We start from the raw sequence: 21,884 nt of genomic DNA on the forward strand, positions 1-21,884 counted from the left end.
GCCCGCATCGACAGCAGGTCAGACCGAGCACGACGCGAGCATTGCGGATATTTCCCTGCCGCTCTCTACTCGTGAACACGCTCCGACTCACCCTGCGTTCAAGGAGCCTCCCCCGGAAACGGACAACTTACCTCGTCCCATATTCCGGGAGCCGCCGCCTGAGCCGCCATCACCTACGTCGGCCAGGCCTTCATTCGCATCGCCCCCTCCTGAGCCAGAGTCGCCTGAACTTCCCGTACCGCCCTTCAAGGAGCAGTCCGCAGAAAGAGACGAATCTGAAAGGCCAGCTTCCCCTCGCGTGTCTATATACGATTCTCGGAGCCCTTCACCGCCGAAAACGTCTGGTACATCCCCAACGCCTGCATTTGGCGCGCGAATCGCTAGAGCTCCTCGGGTGGGCGGCGGCGGCAGCGTGAGCAGCATGGTCAACAACCTTAACAGGCGGTCTGTGCAGGGCCCACGCTCGGGCTCGCCTGGGTCCATCGGTAGTGCAGGTGGCTTGTCGCGGGCAGGCTCGCGAACACATGCGCCCCACAGTGGGAAGCGCGTCGGTGTCAACCGTTCGGCCGACCTTTCGAAGGAGGACGATGACGAGTGAGACTGAGGATTGGATCGGTATTTGCTGAGTGAATTATGGCTTCCGGACAACATTCTCGTTATCCCCTTGGTCTCTGCGAGATCCACTGTCGCATCTATGATGTAATTTTTGTCGTGGATTATGCGGTTTGCAAATATATGCTAGTATGCTCACTTCAACATGTTCTTGTCGAAATATGAACTCTTGCAACCTCCACATCGAGGATCAGGTTCTAACTGATGGGCACGTCTATGGAGAAAATACCCTAGAAATGTATCTTGATGCCAAGATTGTTTGAGACATTGGTAGGAAATCATGCTCCTAAGGACCGCCACGGGTACAGTGCTCTCCGTACCATCCGTCCACGCATCTGCGTCGTGCCCTTGCACACGTACTGGCATCTGTCGCAAAAACCTTGCAGAGTAGTTGGAGCACCGAGCTAATGTGAAGTTAGAGTTGATAATACACTGAATTAGGCAGCATAGTAAGACACAGAACTAGTACAGATACAACCCCACGCTGAGACAGATAGAATGTCCACACGCTCTACACCTCCTGCGACGCACCCTCCTTCTTCCCCTTGTTCGATTTCGATGGGAGTAGCTCGGGAAGAATGAATGGGACAACACCACCCTGGGAAATGACCACATCACCAAGAAGCTTGTTCAACCTGAAGCAACGGATCAACTCAACATGCCCGCGAAATGCTCAGTAAAGGTACGCACTCTTCGTCATTGCGGATGGCCAGCTGCAGGTGACGAGGAACGATACGCTGCTTCTTGTTATCACGAGCAGCATTGCCAGCCAATTCGAGGATTTCGGCAGCAAGGTACTCAAGGACAGCGGCAAGGTAGACTGTTCAATGTATGATGCTATCAATCAACTTGATGAGCTGGATTAGTATGTTCACGCACCAGGAGCACCTGCACCAACACGTTGTGCGTAATTGCCCTTCTTGAGGAGACGGTGAACACGACCCACGGGGAACTGGAGACCGGCCTTCGCGGAACGTGATTGAGTCTTGCCCGCCTCACCACCAGCCTTTCCAGAGGAAGATTTGCCACTGCAGAGCACATATAGATGAGTTATCGGCCAATCCAGAGCGAATTTCAGGCGCATACGCTTTTCCCTTTCCAGACTGCAAAAAGCGATGAGCAAGCGGCATCTTCATGGATATATGATGCTTTACATACCATCTGTGCGACTGATGGGTGTCAGAGGGTGGAAATGAGTCGATATGTTGTAGTAGAAGAGGAAGACGGGGCTAGTGCAAGACGCGAAGGTGGCGATGGCTTATATAGCGCGCGTGAGGGTTGGAACTCCGACAAGCAGTAAACAAGTCGCGCATGCACGTGACTCACGCGACTGGCCACGCGACTCGCTACTTATATCTCCTCTGGTTAATTGCTCTCTAAATACGCGATGAAGGCAAGAAATCCTGGAAATTAGCTTTGTTTGAGTTCTGGCATGACATGGGACGAAAGAGTACGAGAAATCTGGTCCTATGAGGGGCGCCAGCGGACAAAATTATGTGAGCTTAAGATTTGGACTATTTTGATTAGAATCGGCTCGTTTGTGCTTTCGCGTTGTGGCGTACGCTTTGGCACCTGATGTAAGCGGCTTGCGCTTACAGTTAAGACTTGTGTTTATGACGCGCGCTTGTGCTCAGGCTGCGCCACCAAATATATTCCTTCATTTCCTCTCACCTCCGTGCCTACAAGTGCCCAGGTGTTCACTGCGCAGAGCCCACCTCCTCGATTCCTCTCTCAGTACTTCCCCTCTACCAGCCCAAAATGACATGATAGACCAGGCAGCAGAATGACAGTGGCGGTGGAACATGCACATCAAGGACACTGTGCGTGGTTGAGATCTGGATGTTCTGTAAAATAGAATGGTCTGATGGGATTCTGCTGGCCGCTAGTGTAGTTACACATCCTCCTGAACAATACAGGCATGTTCGCAGTGTCTGCCTCTCCTGCAGCATCCGTGAATGGCCCGGATCCAATGTCGGTCTCTCTCATAGTGCTGGGTGGTGATGCCTCAAAGATGCAGCATCGAGAAACCCCAGGTCATGCACTGTACATGGCTCAGAAACATGAGACAGGGCCGCTTTTGCTCTGCCAGTTGAGCGGCATCACCCGTTTGCGTGTGAAGGGTGCTCTAGCAGGATACATGGCCGACGGAATGGCTCGGAATGGAGATAGTGGTGCAAGCGCGCCTGCGTGACTCATGTGACAGATCGGAACATGCCGAAATGCGTCGTGTCAATCAAAGCATAAGCATAATCAACGACCATAGGCGAATAATCCTTTTTGAGGTGCATATATACACAGAAACGTGCCGAAATCAATGCGCTATCCGATTTTAACACCTAACTAGGTGAGCATAAACCGTCATTCTCGTTATCTCGAGCACAATATACTTTTGTCCGCTCGGGCGCGCCAAATGGTCCTCCTCAAGTGAACCTACATGATGGGCGCGTGTGTCCTGGTCTACAACTCCATGATCATTGTCGGGTCTATAATCAGAAACATTAATGTCAGTGCTGTGGTACGGTTAACGAAACGCAAGCTTAATTGATGAAGATTCACGGACTTGCCATGCGTTTTCCACGAGGACGCGGAATTCTAAGAAAAGCACTGCACGAGGACAGTGGACGGCCACTGGAAAACTCGATTTGCCCCATGTTGCCGCTTCCTTGCGGGCTTTTTAACCCACGCGCTGTTCGCCTGGCAATTGTACATGCCCTTCTCGCTTTTCTCCAATAACCTGGCTTAGTCGCCAACAGCGCAGGGACGCTGGGTTCATAGCAATCGTGTCGCAAAAACGCCCTGGACAAGCTCGCCTCTGCTTCGCGCACTCACGTCCTAATGAATCCCATCATTCCTACCCCTGAACAGGTCCCGTTAATTCCTCCTTTCCTTTAATTGCTTACTGAGCGGTGGTACAGGTGCCTGTCCTCTATGTAGTACGTCTCGCACAAATCATCTAGATCCGGAGAATCTGCTCATCAGCTGCTATCGACACCACCACAACGTCTACAGATAGTAGTATATACCGTTGTCATCTTTGCATTCTGGGTGATTCCGGGCGCACGAGTCGTCATCACTCCATTGAAGCTCTTCACTATCGGCTGGCATGAGTTCTGTCATATCGTTGCTGTGAGTTTGCGATACTGCTCACGCCTTCTTATGGCTCAATGTGCCTTTTGGTGGCTTCGTTGTGCGGCTTAGGCCGTCTTCACGGGAGGCACTGTCAACAGAGTGTCCATTGACCCGGATAACGGTGGGATCACCCAAGTCCATGGCGGGAACCACCCCGTAATTCTAATCTCTGGCTACATTGGGTCGACGATCATGGGAGGCGTTTTCATGCTCGCCGGCTTCGACATCCTTGTGGCCAAGATCTTGAGCTTTGTGCTAGGACTTGGTCTGATCGCGCCGCTTGTGCTGGTCCGCAACAAACTGTGCGCCGTTATATTGTTTCTCTGTATGACTTTAACAATGACATTGATTGCATTCTAACGAACCAGAACAATACTGCTCATCATTGTATATGAGGGCATTCTGGTTGGGTTCTGGTTCATCGACCATGGGTATGCCGCCTCCCATTGCTCAATACGGTAGATCGCTCACGAGTGAAATGTTTTTAGTCAAGCGCTCCGTTGGTACTGTCTGTTTGTCGGGGTCATGAAGTACGTAATCATTCCACTGCCTGGACGCAGTGTCGCTGACGTCACTGCTAGCATCTTTTATGTCGTCTGTATGTCGATGAATGAATTCCTAGTATCCTTTACTCAAGACTCGCTCTACAGGGGACGTAGCGGACGACAAGTACTTTCGGAAGCAGAATGACTCAGATGCGACGCAATTCGCCATCATGTATCCCGTTCTACCTGCGCATAGTGAGTATTGATCACCCCGCTCTTTGCAGCACCACTCAAGCCTAACAAAGAGACTGATTTCCGCATACAATATGCAGTTTGGGCAACCGTATGGATTCTGTTCGAGATCGGGATCTTGGTCAGTTTTGTCCTCTTGGGCATCGTCGCTTTCAAGCGTACGAACGCCCAGATGTACGCTGAAGCTGGTGAGTCGCCGAATTCAACACGCGTAGTGCTGTCTCACTCGTTGATGGGGTCGTCTACAGCGCACTTCCTCCCGACGTGAGATGCGTCACGACTGATGGACATGGTTCTAGTGTCTGTAGTGTTGACCAGTATGTATGCTGTACCTGTTTTCATCACGACCTGATGACGTTGCTGGCCACATTCTCATCACTGGGATCCTCGTGAGTATGTAAATGTGCGAGGCAGACTGGTCTGATATCCCGCCTACATGATGCGATGCATGTGCACCACTATAGATGCTAATGGCATGCTTGGAGTACTTGAAGCAGTCCGCGACGAAGGATGAACACAATGTAATTGAAATAATGCAGCGAACGTGCTATTCATGATCGTGTCCTAGTATCAGCACTCAATTGCCCGTCCTCCAGAGCGGTACCTGATGCTGGTCTGAGTTGGTCTCAGTGGTGCACGTCGAGCTCATGAAACCTAAATGATTCGCATGGCCTGGATACCGTGTTCCTACATATATGTGAACGCAGTGCATGTGGACGGTAAAGGTACAGTGGTAAAAGCTGATAGTGAGTCGGTACAGAAGATCCCGCAACCTTCGTTGGGCCATGTCTTATGAGCATACATGAAGATGGTATACATTGTACAACGGGATCCTCATTCGTGCCAACGCTACCGGATGGAGGTGAGTAGAGGTGTGCAGTTCACAAGTTCAGGAAGCGTTCGCGGGAACAGAGTGCAATGTATATTATGATAGTGATGATATATTGCACATCCGACACGAACGAACGTTGATGATCCAGGTAGGCCGATGTGGTCAGAACAGATATCGTTACAACATGTCGTGAGAGGAGTTTGACGTGAGACGAGTCAACGGAGAGAGTACGTGATGAATTGGCGTAGTCCGAGTGGTATGCGATGGCCGGAAGACATAGCGGTTACCAGGCAGAGAAGCTGTCAGCTGCATGCGACGGAACTACTTGCGACTGGCTCGCCGTACGATAGAGCCCAAGATGATTGCGCCGAGCGCAGCAGCTCCTCCAGCGATTGCCATCCCGATATAGCCCTCTTCATCGCGAAATTCGTTATAGCAGAGAGCATGCATCATGGTTAAGACGGTTGTTTTAGGATAGAATAGGAGGTTTCATCAGGTTGCCAGAAAAATGCAAGATCAGGGATAGGGACGAACCTCTTGTGACACGCTGGTCAATCAAAGTAGCCAGACTCTGTGCCTGGAGATTGGTCGGTTCCTTCTCCATAAGCAATGCTGCATGTGCAGAATTTTTGTTGGTCAAGTACGTATGAGAAGCTATACAGTCGCAATAGGAATACGCACAATTGAACCTCTTGGCTTCCTCATAGTTTCCCATCTTATAATGTCCTAGAGCAAGATAATACAGACATTCACGCCGTCTGGCGGGTTCCGCTTTGTAGATCTCTAGAACACGCACAGAATGTAACGTTTGAAGAGAGTAGAGATTCATGTTTGAATCTAAGTCGGCAACATCTTCACATACCTTGCAGCAGACGCACACCCTCCACCTGATGCTCCTGTATGGGACTCTTGACAAGCCCCCAAGCATAATTGAATTTCGTTTGAATCGTAATGTGCGATTGTGCGAGCTCTTTTTGGTATTGTAGCCGCAGAACCTGGTGCAGGGCGATCGTCAATCCTCATCGGAGTAACGCGGGCGATGTATATTACCTCTAACTCGTCGTAGGACAATGAGACCTCCGCATCCGCGGCATAAGGCAAGTCTGTCGGCATCGCGATCACTTGAACAGGATGAAAGGGGGAAGAGCGGGGCAGCTGCAGCAACGAGAGGGACGAGTCCCGCAGTGCCCGGCCTGGCTGCGCCACCATTCCCGACCTGGGTGAGTCACGTGCTCGCTCCTGCAAATGAGCGCCTCGCGGGTGCCTGTTGTCGCGCGCCTTCCACCCGCCATCTAATCACTTTCCCAACCTGACTGAGGCTCATCCTTAACATTGTCTGTGTTCCTTTGAGCTTGGCTAGCAACCGAACTCGGATTGTACGCTGCTGTAGCGAGTTGTGACGAGAAAATTATGGCTGTCCTTGCTAATGAAACCACAAAGACCCCCGCTGCTCCTCTACCTAACCCGCGGGACAATGCTAAACCTGATAACTACATCACAAAATTTAAGGTCCGTTTTAATTCATTCTCAATCATTCTTCTGCTCACCCGGATCGGATAGGGTAAACAAGACACCAAGTTTGTTGAGTACGTCATGAGTCTACCGCCGTCTCCCTATTCCTGATGTTGTGTGGCTTTCCTACCTTGCAGTCCTTGCGAACGCGCTTCGAAAGCATCGATGGATTGCATGAACAGACATGACTTTGATAGGGACAAATGTCTTGATTTCTTCCGAGCGTACCGGGATTGCAAGAAGGACTGGGTAAATCCTGTGTCCCCATCCTTGTTGTTCATACATGCCACTTACATACTATTCCCAAAACACAGCTGGATCAGAGGAGGGCAGACCGTCGTGCTGGACGGCCTTCAGTATGATCAAGAATCGCCTCGCGTTACCGCGTGTTGCAGCTGTCTGTTCTGCAGGTTCATCGATGGTATATCTCGGTGCCATCTTATTGCGGGCTAATCTGCTCGTGGCTCAAAGAATGCTCCGCTCTCCTTCAATCGAGGTTATTCAGAATACATTTGTAGAGCTTCTCTGGCGGGCAGATGGAGCGAAAGATTTTCTAGTTTCACCGTAATGCTTCTTTATGTGAAGGCTGGAGGCTTTAGTGAAGATCGGAATTCGTACACCCGCTTGGGACATGTCTCACTGGTCATTAATCATCCTTCGCCGCTGACTTGTTTAAACTACTTCCCTCGTTCTATCCATGTGCTCTTGCCGGTGCTCTGTGCCACGATTTATAACCTGACCTTCGCAGATCATATGACGGTGTCAACGCTCGCGTCCACTGAATGAGGCGCTAGCAAAAACGTCGCAGCCTCAGCAATTACGCTGCAGAAGACTCTTCAAGGAAAATACGATCGTACCTCCACGTCGCTAGAGCAACCTTCTCAAGCATTTCTTCGCCGTATATCCTCATTGGGCTAAGGGTACCCCGGTAACATGGTATGTAATATCAATCTTCGTGTCCCTGAAGGTCCGTGATCTCGCTGCAACCTTAGACTGTCATGATCCGGATCTGCTGGCGGATGCATGGACTTCGGTGCCGCTTGGGCTTCTGCAGTATGCTTCCGAGGACGATGAAGGATTACGGTACCAAAAGAAGTTCGCTTGACGAAGTCCCCCTCGGTGAACATTTGCCCTTCGGTCTATATATCTGCAAGCTCACGGAAACGTCCACCGACAGCGCTAATAAATGGTCCAATCGCTCTCATGACACTGTGCCACCCACTTGTCTATCTTTTGATGATGAATAGCGGGCCAGTTGTATCGCCTACGTTTACCATTATCTCCGTTTAGTGAATAGATGCTCTTAGTTCATCAGTCACATCAGTCAATACCAACTCGGGGCGATCATATGACAGCATCACCGGTTGCAAATTGATATCGCATGTATCGCAAGCTTTGAAAGCCGTAGTAGCATATCAATCTGCGCTTATCTTGATGCTCAACAGGATACGGTTTGTGCAATTCCGCTTTGAAGGCCTCTTCACTGCCCGATTTGCTTGCTCATTCAAAGGTCGTTTGATTCAGATCACCCGTTCACCCACCTTTCTTCTATCGGGTATCGCTTTGACCTAAACCCAAAGTAATGCGGCGAGAATGGATCACTAGATCTTCTTAAGCAGGTTGAAAATGCCGATCTTCGCGCCTTCTTCAGCTAACTCCCGGAGCTCCCGTCGCGCTCTCGCAGTCACTGTCATCAGCTCGGCCTGTTGGTCGTACGCCGAAATCATTCGGCTAAAGAAAAGATCTGGTGTCGTAAAGTCTGCCATCGCACCTAGACCGTGTGAATGCTGCAAAATCAAATCAAAGACACCAAAGCGCCGAGTGCCTCTTATCCAGCGCTCCTGCGGCGGATCTATCAATTTTGAGGCAAGCACGCGGTGCGGTGGCGCAGGACGGCATTTTGAAAGATGATCAGTCGCTTTCATCGTGGCACTCGTATGCGTCTTCTCTGCACGAGAAGGTGGAAAAACTGCTCGGCGCATGCAGATGCGGCAAGCTCGCCAGACTCTGTGGGATCCCGGTGCGATCGATAGCAAAATTCTGGATGACAATACGGCGACGATTCTCGAGCTGCATATTACAGTGCACGGCGACCGCATCATTGTTGCGAGGTAACCCCCGTACCTGATCAAACCTCTCTGACGGCAACATTCCCCGCAGTAGCAGTTCATGCACATCGGATCGCGAAGCGATTGGATTGATCGAACTTTGCAACTTTATCTTTTAGTAGCCCAACATTCGGGGACAGGGTTTGACGCTGGCTGGCCCATATAATCACCCGTACCCGTACTGAATATCCGAGGTCGTCCGAGTGTTTCTCTGCCACCATCGACACTTCGACCATGACGGCGGTCCCCATTGTCAACGCCAACCTGGTAACCGTGGCTCTGGAGAGTCTCCTGTATGGGGTCTTCTTGGTTCTCGCTGCGACTTCTATGTATCTCCACCTCGCTCGGGCGGGATCTCAGCGATCATCCTATGGCTCCATGTCAGCGGCATTCTTCACGCCGGTCATCCTTGGTTCGTCCTTGGTGATCTGTACTGTGACTGGGGTGAGTGATTAAAGTTGAGTCCGATGGGCCTATATTGATGAACAAAGCAGCACTGGATCATGACAGTGGTTCGCCTCTTCGATGCATTTGTGAACTGGGAAGGGGGGACCATGCCTATACTTTATTATTCCGACCTTGCCCTCACAACCGAGGTGGTCAAGACTGCGTTTCTCATCGCAACGTTGATCACATCCGACGTACTCTTTGTGAGTGTTTCGTCATTACGGGAGGGCGTCAAGGTCTCATGAGGGCTTTGAAAGATTTACCGACTCTGGACCGTCTGGGGCTACAACTACTATGTCATCATTCTCCCTACGTGCACAGTTCTCGGTCTCTGCGGTTCGTCAGAACGTTTCACCGTATACGCGATTGATAGTTGACTCTTTTCATTATGTAGTGGCGGGACCGGGCGTGTGCTACCAGTTAAGTCGGGTAGCATCGGGTGAAACGGTGTTCGTGAAACAACTAGCGCGATGGATTTCTGCTGACTATGCGTTCACATTCGCGTGAGTTCTTATGACTTCCGGTTGCTCTGCATATCGCCCGTATTTACATCCAATCCTACTTCGACAGCACAAATGTCTATAGCTCTAGTGAGTATGGTCCTTTCCTTCTCGTTGCAGTCAAGTGATTGACTCGTTCCTACCTATAAGGTGGGATTGCATGGCGAGTATGGCGTGCACGTAAACACGCAAGTGCATACGGAGGCGGCAACCTTATGGTCTGTCTTTCCTATCTCCCATGTCCTGTATGGCCTGCTGAGCGATTCGAAACAGCGAGTTCTCGCGACAATCGTAGAGAGTGCCGCGTTCTATACGTACGTCATTATCCCTCAATATTTGTTCGATTATTCAAAAGAAATGGGTATAGATCATACACAATCTTCTTTTTCGCCGCCTACGAATCGAACAACAACATTCAGTACACTGCTGTCGATACTCTGTGCCCAGTGGCCGGAATCGCGTTTATGATGATCAACGTCCGTGTCGCTCTGGGCTGGGCACAACAGGCACACCCGTCTTCTAGCTCGTCGGGTGCAGTCATTTCACGACGCGGCGCAGAGCAGTCGTTCGCGATGCGTCCGGTGGCAGTCGACATCACAAGGGTCGTGCACAAGGAGGACGATATGGGCCAACCGATAAAGAGCGACTACTCTTCCGAGGTTTGAGGCTCCTCGCTGTGCCGCGATGGCACGCATGGAGTGAGGCCGTGTACGTGTAGAACATGTACATAGACTAGATGGAGGGCGCTAGCTTGGGTGCCACCGTCCAAGGGCTTAGCCGAGCGAGCAAGCGATGGCCTGATGTGCCTAGTGTCAGGGTTACCATACACATTCACACCTGTTCTATTGCTCGCATATTTTATCACTATCTTTACAGCATCATTCTTTCGTTTTGTTTGAACGTAGCGGAGGTTCACCCAAACTCCTCGACAGCTAATCTTTTATCTTCCACACAGGATAGTGTTTGGACTTTGTGCCGCACGGATATGCACATGGGCTTCCTTGCTCAATGTTGAGTCTCGTCCCCGCCTCGGTGCGTCCACACATCTGCCGCGAAAGCTGCGTTGCTCTGGAAGGTGAGAGAATCGGAATGCCGCGCCAGCCCAGCAAAGGCCCTCAACACGCGCCGCGACCACGGTGCACATGGGGAAGAGAGGTTAGCCGTGTCTCCATGACACCATCCATCAGAACGTCAGTTCACAACTTCACAAGATTGGAGATTGGCCGGGCTTGCCTATCCTGGAGGTCCATTACTCGTCCTGCATTGAATGTTCACCCGACATGCGCCACCCACAGGCCTATCGTTCAGGACATGCAGAAATGTTAACTGGCGACAGCTGCACGGGTGGCAGTGGGACACGATGGCAGTCGCGACTTGCGCTCCTCATGAAGGGGGCCGAGGTAAGGTTGCTCCGATGCCAGATGCTCGGCGGTCCGGGCTTCAAAGGCCTCAAGTTCCGAGTCCTTGTGAGTCTTCCTCCATCCAAGCTCTCAGCCCGCACGATGAGCCGTATCTCATATCTGTCACTGAGTTTCTGATGTGTCCGCATGCTTCCTAGTCGCACACTCGCGGCAGGCTGTCACCATAACGATTGGCGTCCATACTACTAGTCAGCGAGTGCGGTCGGCCGAGTCCAGTCGCCGCCGCTCGATAATCGACGACGTGCGTGTGACTGAGTACATAGGAGTTGCTGTATGGAGGATGCAGAGGGTTGTGGGTCGCAAGTGAGTCTTGACAGGCTGCTGACGAATATTGGAGCATGTGCTACTACCAGTTGCCGCCGCACTAACTGCGTCGGGGGCCCAAATGCGACTACATTGAATTCTTTTAGTTTCGGCTTCCATCAGATGGCGGACTCCCTTAGCTCAGTTCCATGCCGTTTGGCGAACCGAGAATATAAGTAGTGCAGTGATGTACAATGCATGCCATTTCGTCTACCTGGGTGAACGGCTGAGACCCGGAATCGAATCTTGTGTTCCATTCTTTTCTGAGCTGCCACTACGTACAAGTAAACTCCTGCGTGGAGCCAGTTCTAGCGCTGTTCAGGTCGGAAATGTAGCCCGTTGAGATTGAAGTGTTACGCTCAAGAAGGTGAAGTCTTTCAGTCGAGTGCTTTCGACTGACATTAATGCAGCTGCTCTCTTCAAGGAAGCGATGATATTGCGAACTGGTGGGAAACATCTATCCAAGCCAAGTTGGTCGACGTCAGACTGTGAGGAACTTCGCAGCTATCTTCAAATTCAGCCCTGCATGACCAGAATCAATTGCGGTTCACCTCGTAATGACGTTCTTCATACATGGTAGAAGAACTTGCGAAGCCTCCTCATCGTGTCCCACGGCGATCCTGGAAACCGAGACTCCCTCAAACTAACATCTCTATCCGGCTACCTTCCGTTCGGGACTTATTCATAAGGTGGAGGATCGGCGCCCTAGATCATACGGAAATTAATGACCTTCTTCCCAGCGCTTCGTCGCGATTCTCGGACCTGCTCATGCTCAAAGCTGGCCCGCGTCACCACGCTGAGTCAACTCTGAGCTTCAATCGTTGAGAGCTTTGCGGGTAGTGCGGGCATGGGGCTGACCTGCCTTGGATGGATAGATTGAGAGCATCCATACATTCTGTTCGCGACGCTCATCTGCCAGTCGCACAACTTTCCAGAGCTGGATGTGTCGCGTTGCAGCGACGATGGCACGCCATATAGCTGTCTGGTTTTGACGTTATTCTGGTGCGTCCGATCACCTTAACACCGCCCTGTTTTTGAGCCTCTTCATTTGTGCAGCATAAAGCCTTCGACGTAATGCATCGCCACTCTTCACATGTGTCGACTACCTTGACGATGTCATGAATTTGTATTGAGAAGCCTGATGTCCTCGATCACTACGCGCCGAGCTGGCCCAGTTGGACCCTATCCGTCCGCCCTTCACAGCCAAGGCGCGAATCGTCATAGTCATTCTTCTCGATGCGGTGCGCCCTGATCGCGGTATACCCGAAATTGTGTATTGTTCGTGATTGATCCATCCCGATGTGTCCTCTTGCGCCAATCTGTCGAGGTTCCGATCATGCATATTAAAGAATGATCGCATGTTGAGCTATTGTTCTTATCGCATCGAGTTGCTGACGCACCTGATGTACATGCAGGCGGTCGCGACGAGCCGTTCATACCTAGAGCATGAATGATGTATCATTGGTCGCAATGAACAAGAACAACGAGTGAGCAGAATTTGGCATACTCTGAGCTGCATACGTGTCAGCGGCATATTATTGACTACAATTATGGTGATTCTGTCCCTGCAGGAGGCCGGCGCCCTTACGTGTTGATATGTAATTCGGGTGAGCCGCACGCCTTGGGTTCCCTCCCGCCGGCGGTCTTTCTCGCTTCCCCGCGGGGAATTTGTCTCGTACCCGAGCCTGAATCGTAGAAGCATCCAGTTGTGGATGAGTTGTGTGCGATGATTATGGAGATACCCGAGTCGTGGGTTCCTATTTGGACGCCCAAAGTTAATAGTGGCAGTGTGCTGTGCGTGATGTTGAGACAATAACAAGCATCACATTGTAGTCTGCATATCGATCGACGAGGATGATCCCTTCCTCCACCCAGCGCACGGCGGATCAACATCTCAGAGCGACCGTGACTGCTGTCGTCATCCGATATCACTTCATGGGACAGAAGAATCTTGTTGTTAACTCGCTGTGCATGCGCCCTGTAGCAGAGTGACACAACGTTGACAGTAGTTGGATGGGCATACCTCGAGTTTGATGCGTTTTGCAGCTCGCGTCAGGAAGCATGATATGCTGAGCCGCTCGAATGAATGATTGAGCGAAGAACAAGGTAGCAATTGCGCATATGCTCAGTCGACATCTGACCTTGCGCGTTCCAAACAGGGGCACAAGGGCATGGATATGTCCAGTTAGCCAGTTAGGCGCACGTGATTAAGCGCCGAATAGTACTTCCAGATGCGCGAAATTTCCCCGCGACTCGCTAGCTGCCCTTTGAATAGAGGGCCACAAAGGTGCAGGAATGAGTTTTCTGGTCTGTGCAAATGCGTTAGGAACAGACAGGGGGGATGAGAATTGTGATTGCAAATCGCCCCCAAATATTGAGGGCGTGTGCATTTGATTGATTTGGGCGCGGCGTCCCTTGCGAATTCGACTGCCATCTTACCGGGTTCGCTTACGAGCCGGAATCTGCTGCTTCCTCCAAGTACATAGGCACACCCCAGAATGGCAAAAGCAGGACATGCAAGAAGACTTCTCACTAGCTGCGAAGCCGTACGAAGGTGCGGCGAGCGATGGATGTTGTGATGGTGCCGTAGATTGGATACATGCACCAAAAAGGTCCTCCCATCCTTGCGATTTATGGCCTCTCCTTTGAAACAAACTGATCGCGACGGTTACGTGATCGGCCTAACGCTACCTCAAGACTGGGGCCAGCGGATAAAGACCCAGAACGTCGCATATAAGGTCCATCTCCCTCCCTCTGCCCTCCGGCTTTCCCGCAACACCCACCCCAGGAGGGACAGGTCCTCATACACCTCAAGTGCTTTCTACTCTATTAGCCTGCACTTTGGCTGTTTCACAATGGTGTACGTTTCTCTCACCGGCGCCAACATGGGTACTGTTGCCGTCGAGAGTTTCCTTTACGGCATCTTCCTGCTGCTCTCGTCGACCTACATCTACCTGCATACGAATCGGGTGTCCAACGAGAGCGTAACGTTCGATGCCCGGTGGCGAAAGTTCCTCACGCCGCTCTTCATGTCGGCAATCCTCATCACAACGACAGCAACGGCAGTGAGTTTTTCAGACGTCGAAGCCGCAGCACCGGTTGACGCTCCCTCAGCACTGGATTCTTACTGTCGTTCGTTTCTTCCAAGCTTTTGTCCTCTTCGAAGGTGGCGCGGCGCCAGAGCTTTTCTATGCCGATCTCTCTCAGACGACCGAGGTGGTCAAGACGGCTTTCCTGATCTCGACCCTCATCATCTCCGACATCATGTTTGTGAGTCGAGACAGTGGTATCTCGTCTATGACGGTCAAGCTTATAAATGCTAAAGGCATATCGTCTGTGGATTGTCTGGAGTTACAACTTCTGGGTTGTCATGGTCCCTGCTCTGGCTGTGACAGGACTATGTGGTGAGTAGCATTCGTACAGGCGCTGAACGCGTGCTCATAACTGTGCAGTATCCGGCATTGGCATCGTCTATGAGCTCACCCGCTTGTCGACTGCGGACACTGTCTTTGTGAGCCAGGCTGCACACTGGATCACGGCGGATTATTCCTTCACCTTCATGTACGTACCTTTATTAACTCCGATACTCCAGGGCAAAGGCTTAATCATAAGCACACTTTTAGTACGAACGTGTACAGCTCTTGTGAGTAGGGTTGCAAGGGCTTCTTTCATGTTTAACTCAGATTGCCATAGGCTTGATAGCATGGAAGGTGTGGCGGTCAAGCCGGAAGGCGAGTGCGTATGGTGGAGGCCAGTTGATGGTAAGCGAGTTTGTTGATCGGAAGTAGCCCCACGTTTTAAGAACCTGCTTCACCTATAGCGAGTCCTCGCTACGATCGTTGAGAGCGCCGGGACTTACACGTGCGTCGTCTTCTGATCATCGCTTCTCATAGCGTGTACGCTGATCTTTTTCCCTTCACAGGCTCTACGTCATCGTTTTCTTCGCCGCCTATGAGTCAGGGTCGAACTTGCAATACCCATTCGTGGACACGCTCTGCCAGGTAGCTGCCATCGCATTCATGATGATCAACGTCCGCGTCGGCCTGGGGTGGGCACAGAAGGCACATCAGACTCACAGCACGTCGTCGAACATCATCCCATCGCGGCGTAACGGCGACCAGTCTTTCATCATGCGTCCAGTGGCCGTCGACATCACACGGGTGGTGCAAAAGGAGGACGACATGGGCCAGCCAATCAAGCGAGCATCCAGCGACTACAGCTCCTCACCCGTATAAGGGTGCTTGGTGCTGCTCGCTGGTTCCTTTGTTGGATCAGGGTAGAGATTCTCCTCGGGTGCTGTTTTGCTTCGCTCGCTTCATTTTGCACCCAGGCGAGGCGCGACGAGGCGCGGGGGTTCATGTTTCGTGTTGGCTTTTGCAGGTTGCCGTTGCCGTTGCTGTCGGGTTGGCTGATGTAGCAGGAGCCGCGGGCCGCCGATGATGGTGTGCGTCCGCCCGCTTGACTGCTCCGCTAATGTCGAGCATGTGTACTTATAGTATGTATAGAGTATGCAAAGCGTATACGTTCACTAGTATGGCACCGCTCCGTTCCTTTGTCACAGGCATTCTTTTGTGCTGCTCTGCCAGTCTTCGGTCCCTTCATTTCGCTGGGCCTTTGTACTATACCGTTGTAGGCTCCCGGAATCGAGAATTTAAAAGAAGCTGAACGGTCTTTTGCTGGTTGCGCATACACTCTGGGTCAGAATAATAACACTACATGACCGCGTGCTGGCAGCAGACACATCGACGTTGCATCGACGCGTTTTTCACGCGTCCGACTCTGCCTTTGGCTGCCATGTTTCAGATTGTGCATCAATTGGAGACGACTATATATACCTGATGCATCCTAAGCCTCAGTCCATTATTTTCTCCACCAATATCCTGCCAGCCCTATATATGTTGCAACCACCATTTTACTCATCCATTTGGAGGCCAATCAAGATCGAAACGTCACTCTGGAGGTACCCGATGCCGACAATGTTCGAGTTCAACATGTCAATCGCTTTCTCTCCCGCCTCCTCGCGTATATGATCCCTTCTTTCTCTTTTTTTTCCCCAAGAATAACTCTGACTTTGAGGACATTCATATTGACTATGAACACTGTTGAGGTCAATCACCTTGCTCCCCCTCGGTGCCCCACTCCGTCAACCAACCATCGCTCAGCGCTATCTCCTCGTCAAGTCGGAGAAGTGCCGTTCAAGGCGTTCCATGGTTGGAAGACGGCTGGGACGGACTGGGATTATCCCAGGAGAGCACCGGCCTCGCTCTTCCTCGTCAATACTCTCCCGTCCTGCATCTCCGTCAGCTTGCACCAGGTACATCGTCTGTCCTAGCGTTGTCTGGCATGGTGTTTGACGCCATCTGCACCACGATTTCATTCGATGGCAAAGGTCCTCCGCAATCCCGTGACGAAGCTCTTTGTGACCGGGGACACGAAGGATATTCCCGAAGCCCTAGCACCGCACAGGATTCCACCGGGTTCGGTACCCTCGTATCTTCCTACATCTAGCCTCTCACGCCATGGCTTCCAACGACATTGCGATGGACCTCGAAATCCTCTTTGGTCCTCCCCCAGCTCAGCCTCAGGCCCCGGCACCCAGTGCCATTCCCTCAGTTCCTATAGGCACTGATGACCCCCCTGCCTTGCAGGCCCTCGCACAGGCCGTGAATGCTATCAATGGCCTTGCAGGCACACAGATCACCTTCGCTGCCAACCAAGCCTCCATCCAGGCAGTTCTGGGAAACCTCGGAATGTTTTTGCAAGGTGCAGCGCTCGCTTCGGGCACCACCACCTCGAGCGCTATCCGTTTCAAAGATCCACACACCTTCAACGGTACGCTCGTGGCCGTAGAAACTTTTCTCACCGATCTGCAAATGCCATGCACCTCGCTCGTCGCCAACTCGTGTCAGACATTCGACGTTTCGGCAGTCATGCTCAGGATGCTCAGTCTCGGCATCATCGGAATTGTCGACTATCACCTCAATGCAGCCTATGATAAACTGGCAATCATGTGGTACATACCCCCGTATTGCCCCGAGAACATTATCGAGAAGTCGAGTATGATCCCAGCAGTAGACCCTCCCATCGGGCTCATCCTCATGTTGACTCAGATGGTATCTGGCCAGAAATCCCCGACGCCCCCGTCTGTCGACCCTCCTTTCAGGTTGATTCTCATGTTGGCCAAGAAAGTGATCGACGCAAATGTACGTGTATGGACAACTGACTAATGTGTTCAGACGGCTCACAGTTTGGAGGAGCAGGCTGTTGTTAAGGTCCATCCTGAAGAGTTCATTGAGATCAAGGACAAGAGCAAGGGGAGGAGAAGACGACGGAGGACGTTAAGGTCGAGGACGATGACACGGTCGACGAGGACAAGGATGAAGTCAAAGCGGAGGGCAGGGTCGACAGATGCAGTCGCGTGAAACGGAAGAAGCCAGAACCTGATCCCATCAAGAAAGATGTCTCGCCTGCTGCTGGTGATGGTCCTCATACAAGCTACAACTAGGAGTTGGTCAACCAGCTGCTCCACAAGCTGTCCGCGGTGATCTCGCAGGCAGTGATCTTCCGCCCCATTCGGAATTGCGCGAGTCAGACTCTCGTTCTCCTACGGCCACTGCCACGAAGCCCAAGTACCCTTCGGTCAAGCCTGCCCCTGCTAGCCCGGCGGTTCTCATGATCAAGTCGCTTCTGGTAGTCGTGGCTCTGGCGATTCTAGTTCCTCAGATCCTGCTGGTCACTCTGGTTGTGCTACTCGTAGTTCAGGGCAATCTGCTCCTCATTTTTCTTGCTCTTCTGCTTCCGGGGCCCATACTGCACCTACTAGTGGTTGTCGGTCTCGTCCCGCGCACAACTTCGGGGCGATCCACCAGCTGGTGTCAAGGCAGGTTGCGGTGAACTCGCAGTCCAGCGGTAGTCCACCCCTTTCTCGCCGATCGGACACGCCTTCCACTGTCACCAGTCCCACGAGGCCTGTGAGCCCCTCAGTCAGTTCTGGTTCTGTTGGACCATCTGCTGCTCCTGATCAAGTTGCTTCTGGCTCTGGCGACTCTGGGGTCTCTGTCTCGTGTGCCCCAATGTTGGATTCACCTGATCAATCTGTCCTTCTGCTTCTGCTGGTGTCACTGATTCCGCCCTTGGAGCTCAATTCGCTGGTCTCTCTGGTTGTGGTTCCAATTCTATGAGTCCGTCCCCACTGTGCATAGGCCTGGTACGAGGGCTCTTCACTGCTGAAGCCAAACCCGAACGCATCAAAATCGGTCGCTACGTAAGCGTACAGCAACGTGCTCAGCAGAACTCTTCCTGTCCTGAACCTGCGCACGATATTCAATGAATGATTCGTCATGTACGTTCTCGCTGCGTTATGTTCCGGTGAGTGTCCTTTGAATACCTTCCACTGCCGCCGTCGTGCTTATCATCAGCCGTCAAATATAGGTTGGATATCGTCTCTTGTCTTTCATCATCACAGAGTACACCGCAGCAGCAGCCTGGGTTGCTATTGCAGCGCGGATCCAAGCAGATTCACACCGTTTGCGGCCTGCTTGGATACGTCCTGTAGTCGCAATCGTGGTGTGCACGGCTTGCCTGATAGTAATTAGCGACCAGACTGTGTGGGATTTGTATTCATAGAACAAACAGCGCGATCGCAATACGTGTTGTTTGCCGAAATTATCTTGCAGCGTCAAATAGTTTGCTCACTGTCGAGTTGCTGAGTTTTCATGTCGCTGTTCGACTTTCTTTTCGCGGATACTCCGCATCTCAAGCTCAAGCGGCATGCTGAAAATCAGCGGTTGTTGGTAATGATTGCGTAACGGTCAATGTGCGGTACGCTGATTTGGATGTCATGACTATACCTTCCACGATATGCTTTTAAGAACATTGGTTTGTACATGGAAATACAACTCGCCTCGCGGTGCATCAGATAAGCATGTGGCAAGGTTTGCATTGTAGGCTATCACGGCAGACATGGTGCGATTTATCAACGTGGAAAATTGTGTCTAAATGTGGATTGATTTCTTACACGCGCGACAAATATTTGCAACCATGGCATTTCATGTCAAAAATGTTTTGACATTCCCACGCTACTTTTCACACTGATAAATCGCATCATGTCTGCCGTGTATGGGGATGATCGTGCCTCTGTCTCAAAACGCGTGACGTCAGTAGACGCGTCGTGACGCGTCACACCGCTCACTCTGCGCTGAAACCTCGGCAGCTCTGCTCATGCACCCCAGGTCGAGGGGAGCCCCTCGAATCCGCCAGGGTGCGTACACCTGCGTACACGTGCTCTAACAGCGTGCCTGGTCGATCATCGATCATCCCTGAACATACGGCCTCCCAGAAAAGGCAATCGCTAAGAAGTTTTCCCAAAGCCCCGTCGACCAGTACAAGAATAGGCAGCAGTCCAGTGGCTGATGGCTCTGCGCCAGTCTCCTCCTCATCCGCCCTAGCGAGCGATAGCTTCGCCCTCCGGAGTGCACGCACGCACCGCCCAGCATGTCTAGCGCCGTGGAAGACTTTGGGCCGTCCCTCTCGCGCGTCGACACCAAGAAGGACTCGGAGTTCCTCGAGAGCACTGAGCCGCCCGCGCTAGAATCGCAGGAGGTCGAGGAAGTCGACTCGGAAGAGAGTGCGGTTGCAGCACGTCCGCCGCTGGATTACAGCTCTGCGGGTGCGCTGTGTAGGAGTCTCTGGCGCCGGTTTGAGAGCATATGGACGAAGCGCTTCGTGCTGTCGCTTCTGGCGGGCCAGCTGGTGTCGCTGTGTATCACCTGTACGAACGTGACGACGACGGAGCTCGTGGGTAGGAACTGGGTGCTGCCCACATTGCAGACGTGGTTTTTGTGAGTTTCGATTAATAGGCGCCGAGGTGGAAGACCAGAAGCTGATTTGCTCCAGGTACTTCTCGATATTCTCTGTCTATACTCCTTATACGATCTACCAGTGTGCGCATCATGATCTAGGGGGTCTGTGCGGGACTGATGGTGTGCGATAGATGGTTTCAAGGGCTGGTTGAAGATGATCTTCAGGGACGGGTGGAGGTGTAAGCGTTCTTGTCTGTATGCGATGCTCCCGACCGCTGACATCGCGACACATCAGACATCATCCTCGCCGCCTGCGACGTAGAAGGGAACTTTCTCGCAGTCAAGGTACCTCCTCTCCGTTCCCGCCGCCTCACACCCACCTTACCTCGTCCACCTCACAGGCGTACGGTTACACGACACTCCTCTCCTGCGAGCTGCTCGACGCATGGGCGATCCCGTCCTGCCTCATCTTCTCATGGCTATGGATGCGTCCAAAGTACAAGTGGTCGCAGCTCCTCGGCGTGGTGGTATGCGTGGGCGGGCTGGGGATGCTTGTCGCGTCGGATGAGCTCACGGACAAGGACTGGTCTGCGCTCGACCGTGCAAAGGGCGACGTGTTCATGATCGTCGGTGCCACGCTCTACGGCTTCAGTACGCGTTCTAGCCGTTGTGTGAGGGCGAGAGACTGACGGTGCATGCAGCGAACGCGACGGAGGAGTTCTTCGTGCGCAAGTCGCCGTTGTACGAGGTGGTTGGCCAGTTGGGGATGTGGGGCATGATCATCAATGGCATCCAAGCGGCGGGCCTCGAGCACAAGGCCATGCGCGAGGCGACCTGGGATGGCAAGAACAGTGCGTCACGAGCTCCACGCGTCGCTTTTGATGTTAGCTGACTGCCTGCTCTCTTTGTTCCCAGTCGGCATTTTGGTCGCATATACCGCGTCCATGTTCATCCTGTACACCGTCGCGCCGATGCTCTACCGCATGGCGTCGTCCGCGTACTACAACCTGAGCATCTTGTCGAGTGATTTTTACGGGCTGCTCTTTGGGCTGTTCCTCTTCGTGCGTATCTCGCTGATGATACAGCCTGTCGAAGAAGTCTCTGACGATAGTTGGTCGTGACAGCATTACCGGCCGTATTGGCTGTACTTTCCTGCGTTCGCAGTGGTGATTATCGGGCTGGTCATTTACTTTTGGAGCGCACCACGTACGTTCGTTTACATTTGGCGTCATGCATGTCGGATCTCGTACTCACGTATGATGCGCTTCAGCCGAATCTCAGGGCAAAGTCGAGCCCCGTGCGCCAGAGTATGTGCAGAGAAAGCATGACACGATCAACATTGTTGTAGGACAGGTGTAAGACCATATGATGCCGGGAAATGGCCAGGCACGACACGATGGGCGCGGGCGACGATACTTGCGACCTAAATGTAGCAATATACTAGGAATAAGATAGAGGTTGGCTGGTTGGCTTCTCTATGTG

General features: G+C 52.2%; 10 protein-coding genes across 10 annotated transcripts in view; 8 read left to right on the forward strand and 2 right to left on the reverse strand.

Annotated features, from left to right (window-relative positions):
* The window catches only part of LAESUDRAFT_741666 (uncharacterized protein), a gene marked incomplete at its 3' end in the record, with an annotated part of 4,047 nt that extends 3,449 nt beyond the window's left edge, over positions 1-598 (forward strand). Inside the window, exon 14 of the mRNA XM_040911148.1 lies at positions 18-598. Within this exon, the coding sequence (XP_040767812.1) occupies positions 18-598 (581 nt within the window). The remainder of the gene's footprint in view (positions 1-17) is intronic.
* A 487-nt stretch (positions 599-1,085) lies between these two features.
* Positions 1,086-1,843, reverse strand: LAESUDRAFT_694678 (histone-fold-containing protein). Its single transcript, XM_040906211.1, has 4 exons — positions 1,771-1,843; positions 1,492-1,715; positions 1,303-1,432; positions 1,086-1,247 (listed from the first exon to the last, which is right to left on the reverse strand). Exons 2-4 carry the CDS (start codon positions 1,694-1,696, stop codon positions 1,124-1,126), a joined length of 459 nt encoding a protein of 152 aa, XP_040767813.1. The 5' UTR covers positions 1,697-1,715; positions 1,771-1,843; the 3' UTR covers positions 1,086-1,123.
* A 1,399-nt stretch (positions 1,844-3,242) lies between these two features.
* Positions 3,243-4,746, forward strand: LAESUDRAFT_694683 (uncharacterized protein; the record flags this gene model as incomplete). Its single annotated transcript, XM_040906212.1, has 9 exons — positions 3,243-3,477; positions 3,528-3,545; positions 3,622-3,738; positions 3,811-4,043; positions 4,110-4,172; positions 4,230-4,271; positions 4,323-4,339; positions 4,392-4,481; positions 4,559-4,746. The coding sequence occupies exons 1-9, from the start codon at positions 3,448-3,450 to the stop codon at positions 4,744-4,746; spliced, it is 798 nt and encodes a 265-aa protein (XP_040767814.1). The 5' UTR covers positions 3,243-3,447.
* Positions 4,747-5,631: 885 nt separating this feature from the next.
* LAESUDRAFT_645578 (mitochondrial fission 1 protein) lies at positions 5,632-6,423 on the reverse strand (the record flags this gene model as incomplete). Its single annotated transcript, XM_040903923.1, has 5 exons — positions 5,632-5,723; positions 5,845-5,922; positions 5,992-6,093; positions 6,173-6,305; positions 6,361-6,423. The coding sequence occupies 5 exons, from the start codon at positions 6,421-6,423 to the stop codon at positions 5,632-5,634; spliced, it is 468 nt and encodes a 155-aa protein (XP_040767815.1).
* Positions 6,424-6,720: 297 nt separating this feature from the next.
* On the forward strand, positions 6,721-7,184 carry LAESUDRAFT_645560 (uncharacterized protein; the record flags this gene model as incomplete). Its single annotated transcript, XM_040903921.1, has 4 exons — positions 6,721-6,819; positions 6,871-6,896; positions 6,960-7,071; positions 7,137-7,184. The coding sequence occupies 4 exons, from the start codon at positions 6,721-6,723 to the stop codon at positions 7,182-7,184; spliced, it is 285 nt and encodes a 94-aa protein (XP_040767816.1).
* A 1,584-nt stretch (positions 7,185-8,768) lies between these two features.
* On the forward strand, positions 8,769-10,915 carry LAESUDRAFT_673837 (uncharacterized protein). Its single transcript, XM_040905542.1, has 8 exons — positions 8,769-9,374; positions 9,425-9,580; positions 9,635-9,713; positions 9,772-9,880; positions 9,948-9,967; positions 10,028-10,095; positions 10,151-10,191; positions 10,245-10,915. Exons 1-8 carry the CDS (start codon positions 9,165-9,167, stop codon positions 10,540-10,542), a joined length of 981 nt encoding a protein of 326 aa, XP_040767817.1. The 5' UTR covers positions 8,769-9,164; the 3' UTR covers positions 10,543-10,915.
* Positions 10,916-14,456: 3,541 nt separating this feature from the next.
* Positions 14,457-15,836, forward strand: LAESUDRAFT_645450 (uncharacterized protein; the record flags this gene model as incomplete). The annotated part of the gene is made up of 8 exons (XM_040903915.1): positions 14,457-14,666; positions 14,716-14,871; positions 14,927-15,005; positions 15,054-15,162; positions 15,225-15,244; positions 15,295-15,362; positions 15,422-15,462; positions 15,524-15,836. 8 exons carry the CDS (start codon positions 14,457-14,459, stop codon positions 15,834-15,836), a joined length of 996 nt encoding a protein of 331 aa, XP_040767818.1.
* A 1,191-nt stretch (positions 15,837-17,027) lies between these two features.
* On the forward strand, positions 17,028-18,218 carry LAESUDRAFT_471647 (uncharacterized protein). Its single transcript, XM_040902596.1, has 2 exons — positions 17,028-17,804; positions 17,862-18,218. Exons 1-2 carry the CDS (start codon positions 17,121-17,123, stop codon positions 18,021-18,023), a joined length of 846 nt encoding a protein of 281 aa, XP_040767819.1. The 5' UTR covers positions 17,028-17,120; the 3' UTR covers positions 18,024-18,218.
* A 1-nt stretch (position 18,219) lies between these two features.
* On the forward strand, positions 18,220-18,593 carry LAESUDRAFT_471648 (uncharacterized protein). Its single transcript, XM_040902597.1, has one exon. It carries the CDS (start codon positions 18,274-18,276, stop codon positions 18,493-18,495), a length of 222 nt encoding a protein of 73 aa, XP_040767820.1. The 5' UTR covers positions 18,220-18,273; the 3' UTR covers positions 18,496-18,593.
* A 1,246-nt stretch (positions 18,594-19,839) lies between these two features.
* LAESUDRAFT_810362 (DUF914-domain-containing protein) lies at positions 19,840-21,761 on the forward strand (the record flags this gene model as incomplete). The annotated part of the gene is made up of 9 exons (XM_040914210.1): positions 19,840-20,441; positions 20,497-20,543; positions 20,594-20,641; positions 20,698-20,747; positions 20,804-21,053; positions 21,104-21,253; positions 21,318-21,463; positions 21,527-21,608; positions 21,673-21,761. Exons 1-9 carry the CDS (start codon positions 20,095-20,097, stop codon positions 21,759-21,761), a joined length of 1,209 nt encoding a protein of 402 aa, XP_040767821.1. The 5' UTR covers positions 19,840-20,094.
* Between the last annotated feature and the right edge of the window lie 123 nt (positions 21,762-21,884).

The sequence above is a fragment of the Laetiporus sulphureus genome (genome assembly GCF_001632365.1).
Source record: "Laetiporus sulphureus 93-53 unplaced genomic scaffold LAESUscaffold_6, whole genome shotgun sequence".
NCBI classification, from domain to species: Eukaryota; Fungi; Basidiomycota; class Agaricomycetes; order Polyporales; family Laetiporaceae; genus Laetiporus; species Laetiporus sulphureus.

Coding starts and splice junctions, on each gene's coding strand:
- LAESUDRAFT_694678 (XM_040906211.1), bottom strand. CDS start 1,696: ATGCGCCTGAAATTCGCTCTGGATTGGCCGATAACTCATCTATATGTG. Junction 1,433..1,491: donor TGTTGGTGCAGGTGCTCCTG/GTGCGTGAACAT, acceptor TACATTGAACAG/TCTACCTTGCCGCTGTCCTT. Junction 1,248..1,302: donor GCCATCCGCAATGACGAAGA/GTGCGTACCTTT, acceptor CCGTTGCTTCAG/GTTGAACAAGCTTCTTGGTG.
- LAESUDRAFT_673837 (XM_040905542.1), top strand. CDS start 9,165: ATGACGGCGGTCCCCATTGTCAACGCCAACCTGGTAACCGTGGCTCTG. Junction 9,581..9,634: donor TCACATCCGACGTACTCTTT/GTGAGTGTTTCG, acceptor GGGCTTTGAAAG/ATTTACCGACTCTGGACCGT. Junction 9,968..10,027: donor CACAAATGTCTATAGCTCTA/GTGAGTATGGTC, acceptor CCTACCTATAAG/GTGGGATTGCATGGCGAGTA.
- LAESUDRAFT_471647 (XM_040902596.1), top strand. CDS start 17,121: ATGGCTTCCAACGACATTGCGATGGACCTCGAAATCCTCTTTGGTCCT. Junction 17,805..17,861: donor AGAAAGTGATCGACGCAAAT/GTACGTGTATGG, acceptor TTGGAGGAGCAG/GCTGTTGTTAAGGTCCATCC.
- LAESUDRAFT_471648 (XM_040902597.1), top strand. CDS start 18,274: ATGATCAAGTCGCTTCTGGTAGTCGTGGCTCTGGCGATTCTAGTTCCT.